General features: G+C 41.9%; 2 protein-coding genes across 2 annotated transcripts; both read left to right on the top strand.

The window, feature by feature from the left end:
• Nucleotides 1-787: 787 nt before the first annotated feature.
• Nucleotides 788-10,264, top strand: LOC124260474 (ankyrin repeat domain-containing protein 17-like). The gene is made up of 3 exons (XM_046694804.1): nt 788-931; nt 1,519-1,603; nt 9,201-10,264. Exons 1-3 carry the CDS (start codon nt 788-790, stop codon nt 10,262-10,264), a joined length of 1,293 nt encoding a protein of 430 aa, XP_046550760.1.
• On the top strand, nt 10,264-10,794 carry LOC124260473 (death-associated protein kinase 1-like). Its single transcript, XM_046694803.1, has one exon. The coding sequence runs from the start codon at nt 10,264-10,266 to the stop codon at nt 10,792-10,794; it is 531 nt and encodes a 176-aa protein (XP_046550759.1).
• The last annotated feature ends 790 nt before the right edge of the window (nt 10,795-11,584 follow it).

Raw genomic sequence — 11,584 nt, 5'->3', positions numbered from 1 at the left:
TGTGTCGATGGACGTTGAAGGGCGTATATATGTGTATATGTGTGTGTTGGTGTGTAGCTGTGTATTGCTGTGTGTCGTCGCACACGTGTACAAACATTCACTTCAATCAATCATTTATAAGTCATTAGGACAGACCCAGTAAGGACGTGAGGGGTCCAAAATGAAAATTTCATTCCAAACACACATGACACGGCAAGTGTGAAAAATGTCACAAAAGTCGTCTCAAGGTCACTGGGTATGTCCACCGTGAGCGTCAATACACGTCAGATACGTTTCATGGCTGATGACGTCAAACGTGACGTTGGGGTGATGCGTTGCCATTCATCAAGGAGGCATTGTCCCAATTCCCTGGAGGTTGACTGGAGGCACAGGGCGATTTCTGAGTTTGCGATCGAGATGGTCCCATAAGTGTTCGATTGGCTTCATATCTGGTGAGAATGGTAAAACCTGAATGTTGGCGCTGGCGAGGAAGTTCTGAGTCAGCCTTGCCGTATGTGCCCTCGCAGTATCGTGCTGGAAAATGACTCCACGGAGCTGTTGTTTGATGAATGGCTCCACAAATGGTTGTACAATTTCATCTCGATAACGCTGTGCATTCATGTTTCCTCGAATAACGACGAGCCTCCCATTGTAGCCACCGCAGATCCCACCCCAAAGCATTAAACCTCCGCCTCTGATTGGCCGGACATGATGAATGCAATTCTGTGCCAAACGTTCACCAACTCTTCGCTACACACGCTGTCGACCATCGCTCCTGAAGATGCAAAATCTGCTCTCATGGGAAAACATGACCCGTGCCCAGTCTAGCCGTTGCCAACGTCGAAGTCGCCTGGCCCGCACCTGTCTGTTGGTTTCGCTGTTGAGGTGTCAGGAACGCTCCGCGGTAGGGCGAAGTGCTCGGATACCATGTGCCTGCAATCTCCTGAACACGGTTTGTCGACTTATCACGTGTCCCAGTGCCGTCCTTGCCGTTAACATCCCGGAGATGAAGTACCCGGATGTGACGGTCTTCAACAGGCGTGATCACCCGTGGTCTATTGTTCAACCCGTTTGACGCAACCTCTGCATCAACCTGGTGACGATCCTAACCTTCTGGCGACGTCGGTGTGCGTTGCTCCCTGCTGGACCATTCCAACGACTCTCTATTTCAGTCGCTGTCAAACGTGGCATTTCTTTTGTGTGTTTATTGGTACTGTGATCCCAACGTGTTGAGTCAGCAGTTTTATACATTTGAACTGCACGTGCATTTCTTGCTACGGGACGTAACATAATTTTGGAAAAGAGCACGTTTTTCTTCTCAATTGATCAAATTTCCCTAATTTGTCGATAAAATACGTTTGGTTTGGAACATGAGAAACGCTCAAGTATGTTTTCATACAAAACATATATTGCAAAATGTTTGGTATCGTATTGGGCATTAGTTTATACACATTGAAGTAAGGCTCACGGTACGCTTAACACAAAACGTTCTAGCAAAATACATAGACTTTATATTGACATATTCCTTTCACTCTACAGGTCCCCACTAAATCCTGTGGATCTAAGGTCTGCAACGAGACCTCCCAATGTTTGGATGAAGGATGTAAAAAGGTCTGTGTGGAAGGTAGGTGTACGGTGCTCAGATTAATATGGGGTGCGGTGGGGTAGCATAATGGTTAAAGCATCCGCTCGTCACACTGAAGACCCGGGTTCGATTCCCACATGGGTACAATGTGTGAAGCCCATTTGTGGTGTCCCCCGCCGTGAGGTGGCACAGCAAACACAAACATGTCGACTTTCTGGAGGTGGCACTGCAAACACAAATATGTCGACATTCTGGAGGAGGCACAGCAAACACAAAGACGTCGACTTTCTGGAGGAGGCACAGCAAACACAAAGACGTCCATTTTCTGCACATCGATGTCAAATGTGTAGAGTGAGTGAGTGACTGAGTTGCCATTTAACGTCACATCGGCAATATTTCAGTCACACCGTGACGAGAACAATCTATACAATAAACCAATAAAAACCATAAAATCCTGTCGTTGAAGGACAGCAACAATACCAGAATATCACAGATTTGGTTTAAAGCTTGTATATTTTAATACAATGTATTACTTCAGAAAACAATACAATATAAATAGATCACTATATCAGGGACCATGGGGACTTACAGTACTTTTGCTACCTGCATTGACCCTAGCTGGATTTACAAAATCTCTTCAGGTATTGGCGATTATGAACAGATTAGCCGAACCTTAAAATAGCCTACAATTAATACGATGGTAGATATAAAAATGAAATGGGACTTAGTACACTCTCAAGTGGACAATAATTTCATGGTACTTCAACCCCCGTCAGTCAATCTCTGTTAATAATTATATCCTACGAAGTTATAAAAGACATCACTTTGTACATCATAATTTATAAATTAAGTCTATTTCTTTTAAAGAATCCAAGATTAAATGAGAATGAACGTTATTAAAACGGTCCTTTAGATTTGCGACACTATAATATTTATTCCTTTTGATGGAAAAATCTATTCAGTTAAGCAGGGCATGTTTTGAATATAATAGCCCGAAGACGGGATAATAAAATTCTTATGTTTTGACTGTTTGTTTACATATTCTAGTGCTGTTAAGATGAAACCCGTGAAAACATGTTTTCTAGCCGGCTTGATGTTGGTCCTAGGGTCTGACGAGTCTGTTCTATTATTCACGATACACCCGTTTCCTGGGGTACCCCTGAAGATCCGGGTTAGAATGAACCTTCAGTAACCCATGCTTGTCGTACGAGGCGACTAACGGGATCGGGTGGTCAGGCTCGCTGGCTTGGTTGACACGTGTCATCGGTTCCCAATTGCGTAGATTGATGTTCATGCTGTTGATCACTTGATTGTCTGATCTACATTCAATTATTTACAGACCGCCGCCATATAGCTGGAATATTACTGACTGCGGCGTAAAACTAAACTCACCCACTCACTGTAAAAATGACTTTTGCTATCGTGGCGTTCTGTGGTAATCTGATGGATCCTTGCACCTGTTTGCAACTATAGATTTGTAAATATCATATTTGCTTCTTATCTGATTATATTCTTTTTGATATTATAATGGATATTTGCACATTTAACTCATTTTTGGGTCTTGGCCATTTCTATGTCCAATTTATAAACGATCGATATCTTAAATTTCCAAGAGTCCTATGCCAGAAGGCGGTGGCTCATGGGCCAATCTGGTGATGTTGACCTTCAAATACAGTATATCTCCAATTTCTTGTCATGGGCCGAACCAGTCTGGCATTAAATTGGTAGATAAATACAGCTGTTTGTGTCATATTCTATTGAGTATAACACCCCTGTTACCCTGGCGTCAGCATCTTGGATATCCGATGCTATTTGACACCGTCCTTGTTGACACTCCTTGGCGGGTGAGAGCTTGATCCCTCCAACGTCGATTCATGGCCTCGGTTTCTCGGGATTGAAGCTACAGGCTCTACCGATCAAATTAAACCCGTTCGCAGTTTCGAAAGACTATTTTTTTAATTTTATGGAGAGGTGAAAATCTGTATCTCTCTCCGTAGTGGCTCGCTTCTTGTGGAGTGTGCACGGAGACAGCAAACTCTCAATCTGTTTTCAGTAAAGATTTTTGCCAATATTGAGATTGCTGTGTCCGTGCACAGAACGTTAAACTCTTGCCGTTGTCAGAGGAGGACTTAGCTGAAGAGTTTGGTTTTACGCCGCTTTAGCAATATTCCAGCAATACTCTGTGCCCGTTGTCAGAGTGAGGACGCATTAACCACTAGGCTACCCCACCGCTCTTGCCGTTGTCAGAGGAGGACTTAGCTGAAGAGGTCATGGATCGTAGTCCTGTCGAAACTGGCGTGGTGACCACCATGAGAATACCAACTGTCAGAAGGATTACAAATGTGCCAACTGTGACGTCCACATTCTGCATCATCCAAGGCCTGCCCTGTGTAGCAAAAGGAATCACAAATCATGAAAATAAAATCTGAAAAAACCCAACATTTATTACGTCGCTGCCAAACATTTACTGACAAATCAGTCTTCAACTCTGTTGACTGTCACATATTCCGCTGGAGTCTCCCTCTCTGCAGAAATCTCCTGTACTTGACTTGGGTCAAGTCATCAGCTAAACCTATTTCTTCAACTTCAGCCCCAAAACCAACTGCCCCAGTTACTCGATCTTCGTCTGGTTCCCAGACAGATGAAACTAATCCCGAGACGCCATCATAAAAGTCTGTATGAAAACCAGCCAGCAACCAGTCTAAAACAAAGAATGGAAAACAATTAAAAAAAGACAAACCAACTACTGTCCCTTCAACTTCAGAGGTTCCAAAACAGAACGCACTCGGACCTCTAGATATGGAGATTACCGGGATGTCCTGTATTCAAGCCTACCTGGGCTAATTATGGGGTTTATATTTGTTAACGAGAGTGGTCATTTTCCGCTATCAAGCCCAGGGCTTAAATACGGGAAATCCCGGTACTCTGTCCTCATAGGACAGGCGGAGGAATAGTTCTTCCTCACATTCCCGTGAACGATCACCAATTCAGGCACCATGACTCAATTGTCGACTTTAATGCAGTGGAGTTGCAGAGGACTGAAGGATAACTTCAAAGGGATTCAGTTATTAATACAGGGTTGGAAACCGCCAGCACTATGTCTACAAGAGACATGTCCAAAATGCAGATAACTTTAATCAAAGACAGTACAGTGATTATCACTCTTTTCTCCTCCAGGAGATAAAGCAACAGGAGGTGCTTCCATGTTGGTACGACAGGGTATAATACATATCCCTGTCCCTGGTAATACCGATCTTAAAACTGTTGCAGTTTGTATCTCCTGCACACACATTGCGCTGACTCTGTGCAGCTTGTATATCTCTCCGTCTTCTGATATTCCACTGTCGGATTTTAAGAATCTATATGAACAACTTCCGAAGCCATGTATAATCATGGGCGATCTGAACGGACACAAGCCGCTTTGGGGAAGTGTACATACTAACACTAAAGGAAAAATCCTTGAGGAATTCATTTCCGATATTAATTTATGTATTCTCAGCGATGATTCAGCCACTTATCTACATCCAGCTACGGGAACATATTCTTCTCTGGATCTATCACTCACTGATTCAACATTGTGTAATGAATTTGAATGGATGGTCCATGATGACCTATGTGGGAGTGATCACTGCCCCACCATTCTCTAAACAATCAACCTTGGCGATGATCAACCATTAACAAGATGGAACATTGGGCATTATAAGAGGCTTTGTGTGTTAAACGCTTGAAGCATGACCTTGAAGAATGACGCTTGAAGCAGGAACAGTGAAGATCCTATACAGTCGTTTTCGGATATTTTAAATGACATTGCTGACAGAACGATTCCAGCGTCCTCTGCAACTCAACATGTTCGTAAACCATGGTTTAATAATGAATGCAAATTGGCCAGAAAGTGCATGAACAAAGCTGAACAATATTTTCCAAACATCCTACAGTCCATAATTTAGACAAAGTTAAAATTGTCAATGCCAAGGCTCGACGCGCATTTGGTGAAGACTGGAACGGATTATTTTCGTTACATGAGCTCCATACCGCCCTTGAGCAAGCTCATGATACAGCCGCATGGGCTGATAATATACACTATCAGCTCTCAAAGCATTTGCCAAAATCATGTTTAGAAATCCTTTTAGAATCTTTAGATCAAATATAGATTTCAGGGAATTCCCAACTTCGTGGCATAATGCCATTGTAGTCCCTATTCCAAATCCTGGCCGGGATCATACTGATCCTTCAAATTACAGAACCATATCTCTAAACAGCTGGGTCTATAAAGCCATGGAACGAATAGTAAACAATAGATTAACTGGGTATCTTGAAACCAGTAGCCTTATAACAAATATTCAATGTAGTTTCAGGAAAAGTCGAAGTACCGTTCATCATTTGGTACGATTAGAATCCTTTGTTAAAATTATTATAGTATGTAAACAACATGCTGTATCGATATTCTTTGATCTCGAGAAAAACTTATGATACTACTTGGAAGCATGGCATTTTAAAGGATTTACATTACTTTGGTTTGAGGGGTCGTTTACCTCTTTTTCTATCACAGTTTTTGACAGACAGACAATTTCAAGTCCGAGTGGGTACAATCCTGCCTGATCATTACCATCAAGATCAAGGTGTCCCACAAGGCAGTATTTTGTCTGTCACATTGTTTAGTATTATGATCAACAGTGTATCCAAGGTTTTAAATAGTCTAATCGATGGGTCACTTTGGTGGATGTTCTTAATATTTCTTGTCGCGGTAAAAATATGCATACCATAGAAGGACACCTGTAGTTGTGTTTAAACAAAATAAATAAATGGTGTCTTGAAAAAGGCTTTAAATTTTCTTAATCAAAAACAAATTGTATACATTTCTGTCGTAAATATAAACCGCATAAAGATCCCAAACTATCTTTCAATGGCACTCCAATCATAGTTTCGATTCCAATTTAACTTTTCTTTTTCATGACTTGTTGAAAGTCGTTTCTAATTCAAAGTGGGGAGGAGACGAAGCTACCTCCTACACCTATATCGATCATTGGTCCGCTCTAAACTTGATTTTGGATGGTGGAGCCTACAAAACAACCTAAAACTATTTGATTACAGCCGTAAAATATATTTATAAAAAACACCCCAAATATAATCATAATTAATATTTTCAGACTCCCTTTCGTGCCTTCAGGCTGTTAAAAATCTATCATGTAAACATCCACTTTTAATAGAAATTATTGAATTATATAATGGCCAATACGACATCGTCCTCTGTTGCTTACCAAGCCATGTTGGAATTTCTGGTAACCATATGGCCTATTTTGCTGCTAAGGCAGCACTCAACAAATCAGAAACACCACTTCTCATTCCATACTCTGATTAAAAAGCTATCATTAGATCGCACATCCGTGATCTGATGCAAAAGAAATGGGACACCCAAGTAGGTATCAGCAAATTACATCAAATTAAACCCTACATTGGTTACACCTACATGGGTTGTCCTTCTAGGTTTGAAGAGGTCATTATACGAGGATGTCGCATTGGCCATACACGGTTCGAGTTCGAGGAATGTATCCATCAATATCCACATAAAGGAACGATATCATCTGCACCAGACATAGAATCCTGTTCCATGTCATGTGTCTTTTGACAGTCTAATATGCGGAAATGTGATATATCGTTTCAGGTTTTTCATATTGGTGTATAGTCATTGGTCAGCCACACCGGACAACTAATTGCATGATGTCCGGCATTCTTTAAAAAAAGTAATTTAGTTAGCCAATAATGAGTAATCAATCAACGTATTGGCGGTTAATCCTTTGAAGGAAGGATGTTGTTTTTACACAGGCACTTTACGACAGAGTGTATTCAGTATAGATCAGTCAATCCACATACATAAACACTACCTTTTGACAAATCCGCTGTGCAAGATAAAAGTAATTAGTCATCAGCGTGTTATCGGTTGATGCTTTGATCGATGTTTGTTCTTGTAGCTCGGTTGATGATTCCTCTTGCTGCACTTCCATGCGCATAGTACATAAGATGTAAAACATTTCCCACATCGCACCTTACTTTATAATGTTGAGTATTTACTCCAGACACGAGAAATGCCAAATAGGAACCTTTGTCGGGTAATCTGAGTGGTGTTACCACTAATTATACCTGTTATAAACTCATTAACTGACCATAAAGTGAATGATGACAAATAACATGTGTAGGTTTATACCACTAAACACGGGTTACAGCAAGGGAGTAACAATTTTAAATGTAATGTAGTAGTAAATGTTCAGATTTTTCTAGCAATGGCAAAGTGGGGTATTTTAGTTTACGGATTCAAAGAAATCAGATGTGTGTTTTAATATCATAGGTAATAGACATCATATTTTTACATGATTAAATATCTAGGTAAAAAACACATAAATAGGATCAAATTGGATCAGTCACTATACCACCCAGCATTAGAAAATCCAAAAAGCCTACACCACTGCTGGGATACTTTATTACAATCAGACAAGAACTCTCGGGATATTTTCAAATAACGGCATCTGATCGACATCCACCCTTCCTTATGTCCGACTGATTATGTTGAAGAAATTCTGCCAAGGTGGACAGTAGCCCAGTCCCCGTGTCCGTCACGGTCGAGGGAGCAAGTACTGGTCAGCTCGCAGCTTGGTTTCGTAATTAGACTGTTGGCGAGTAACATTAATCGCCCGGATCAGTGCCCCTTTAAATCTATATTTGTGATAATCAATTTGTTTTACTGTCCTTCGCTGACAGGTTTTTAAAGTTTACTTCCACATAGGCGGATCCAGAGGGGGTGCGCCACACGCCCCCACCCCCACCCCACCCTCCTTTTGTCCTGAAAGTTTATTAATCATAGGCGGATCCATTTGGTCTCAGGTAAAAATGAACTGGTGCACCTATCCTATTCTCTAAAGGCTGTATCCGCCCCTGTTTTAGTTACTATATATCTATAACTAGACTGGGTTGAAATACTGTCGATGTGACTTTAAATCATCACTCACTCACTCACTCACTCACTCACTCACTCACTCACTCACTCACTCACTCGCTCACTCACTCACTCACTCCCCCCATCACTCACTCACTCACTCACTCACTCACTCTGTTCAAAATCTATGATATCACGAATATTTATCATAAATTTATGCTTTTCATCGATGGCTGTATGACATAACATGGTCTTCTATGGTCAGCTCGGTCAAAGTTTATTATATTCACGCGGTGGTTCATGACCTGTGTCGCCTTGAAATAAAGCCCCTGTGCAATTACCTTTGTCATCAATTATTACAGAACAATACAGCTCCCACTCAAACAAATAGTAGAGAGCATTGAATAACTTGATGTATCCAACCGCTGATATTGCATATTAGGCACCATTTCAACAGCTTGTGGCCGATGTGTTTGTTTACTTCAGCTGCCAGGTCGGAATTTCTCAGTTAGATTTAATCATCATAATTATCACATAAACGATGTGCTATCGTAATGAAAGATTCATCCTTTTGGGCCAGGAGCAAATCTCTGATCTAACAAAGGCAAATACCTCGGTTTCTGGATATACTATGATGACTGCACCTTTGATCTTGTCTCTTTCAAATTATCGTGAAAGATGTGTATATAGTTTAACTTTGTGTTACAGCTCCACCACTGTGTGACCTCCACACCGCCTCAAAGACCGGGGACCTGTCAAGGGTGAAATTCCTATTGTCACAGGGACAGGGGAACATTGATTGTAATGAATGGATTGGTAGAACACCGGTGATGTGGGCAGCCGGTGGGGGACATACAGAAGTGGTGGAATTACTTGTGGGTAAAGGTGCTAAACTGTCACTGGTCGATAGTTTCGGATTCAACATCCTTCACTCAGCCTGTCATGGAGGAGAGTTAGAGGCGGTGAAGTATGTCCTCTCACAGACCATGTTGGACATCAATGGTAGAGTACAGTGCAGGAGAACAGCTGTGATGCTGGCAGCAGAGAGCGGACATAAAGATGTGGTGGAGTTGCTTGTTGATACAGGAGCTGACGTGTCACTTGTTGATGAAACAGGTGACAACATCCTTCACTGTGCCTGTCGTGGTGGAGATGTGGAGGTGGTGAAGTATATCCTCTCACAGAACATGGTGGACATCGACAGTCTAGGACATGAGAAGAAGACGCCAGTGATGTTAGCAGGACAGTATGGACATAAGGAAGTGGTGGAGGTCCTCGTAAAGCATGGAGCTAATCTATCACTCAGAGATAAAGTCGGTGACAACATCCTTCACCTGGGCTGTTGGAAGGGACACCTGGATGTGGTGAAGTACATCGTCTCACTGCACAGGGTGGACATCGACAGTAGAGGATTTGAAAGAAAGACACCAGTGATGAAAGCAGGAGAGGGGGGACATAAAGAAGTGGTTGAGTTTCTCGTAAAACATGGAGCTGATCTGACTCTCAGAGACAGCGACACTAATGACATCCTTCACTTGATCTCTTACACGGGGGTATCTGCGGATGTTGGGAAATATATTTTATCTCAGCACAAGGTGAAAATAAACCAAAGAGGGTGGAGGAATAGGCCACCAGTGATTGTAGCAGGACAGCGTGGACATAAAGATTTGGTAGAATTATTCGTAAAAAATGGAGCTAAACTATCACTCAAAGATAGCCGCAAAAGAACATTCTTCACTATGCCTCTGAAAACGGACATCTGGCGGTGGTAATGTACATCGTCTCACTGCACAGTGTGGACATCGACAGTGAAGGATTTGAAAACAAGACACCAGTGATGTTAGCAGGACCAAATGGACATAAGGACGTGGTGGAGTTTCTCGTGAATCATGGCGCTGAACTGTCACTCAGAGACAGCGACACTAACAACATCCTTCACCTGACGTCTTACGGAGGATCTGTGGATGTAATGAAATATGTCCTCTCACAGAAAGTGGTGGATGTAAACGGCAGGGGGTGGAAGAGGAGGACACCAGTGATGATTGCAGGAATGAAGGGACGAAAACGGTTGGTGGAACTATTCGTAAAACATGGAGCTAAACTGTCACTCGCAGACAGAGAGGGTAACAACATTCTTATGTTAGCAACTGCATATGTGGAGGTAGTGAAATATATCCTGTCACTGGGTGTTGTGAACATCGACGCCAAGAACAGAAAGGGAGAGTCAGCAGCCATGAAAGCGAGAGCCTGGGGGCATCGAGATGTGCTTGACCTTCTTGTGTCACATGGTGCTCATACATAACAGCTGTCTTATGTGAAGGGTTGCATATTCTCCCCGACATACATGTGATACAGATATATTGACATGTGGGATACATACATGTGATACATACATGTGATTAAGACATATTGACGTGTGGGATGCATACATGTGATGCAGACATATTGGCGCGTGGGATACATACATGTGATGCAGACATATTGACATTTGGGATACATACATGTGATACAGACATATTGACGTGTGGGATACATACATGTGATACAGACATATTGACGTGTGGGATCATACATGTGATACAGACATATGGACGTGTAGGATACATACATGTGATACATACATGTGATTAAGACATATTGACGTGTGGGATACATACATGTGATGCAGACATATTGGCGTGTGGGATACATACATGTGATGCAGACATATTGGCGTGTAGGATACATACATGTGATTAAGACATATTGACGTGTGGGATACATACATGTGATACAGACATATTGGCGTGTAGGATACATACATGTGATACAGACATATTGACGTGTAGGATACATACATGTGATACATACATGTGATTACAGACATATTGACGTGTGGGATACATACATGTGATTAAGACATATTGACGTGTGGGATACATATATGTGATACATACATGTGATTAAGACATATTGGCGTGTAGGATACATACATGTGATTAAGACATATTGACGTATGTGATACATACATGTGATGCAGACATATTGGCGTGTGGGATACATACATGTGATACAGACATATTGACGTGTAGGATACATACATGTACATACAG

The sequence above is a fragment of the Haliotis rubra genome, unplaced genomic scaffold, assembly GCF_003918875.1.
Source record: "Haliotis rubra isolate DU_JTF1 unplaced genomic scaffold, ASM391887v1 Scf765, whole genome shotgun sequence".
In the NCBI taxonomy this organism is placed as follows: Eukaryota; Metazoa; Mollusca; class Gastropoda; order Lepetellida; family Haliotidae; genus Haliotis; species Haliotis rubra.
This window is presented reverse-complemented; position numbering and strand designations above follow the sequence as displayed.

Excerpts from the sequence above, each read along its gene's own strand:
- LOC124260474 (XM_046694804.1), top strand. The coding sequence starts at position 788 with ATGACCCGTGCCCAGTCTAGCCGTTGCCAACGTCGAAGTCGCCTGGCC. Across the intron at positions 932-1,518 it reads CCTGCAATCTCCTGAACACG|GTCCCCACTAAATCCTGTGG; the intron begins GTTTGTCGACTT and ends TTCACTCTACAG. Across the intron at positions 1,604-9,200 it reads TAAAAAGGTCTGTGTGGAAG|CTCCACCACTGTGTGACCTC; the intron begins GTAGGTGTACGG and ends TTTGTGTTACAG.
- LOC124260473 (XM_046694803.1), top strand. The coding sequence starts at position 10,264 with ATGTACATCGTCTCACTGCACAGTGTGGACATCGACAGTGAAGGATTT.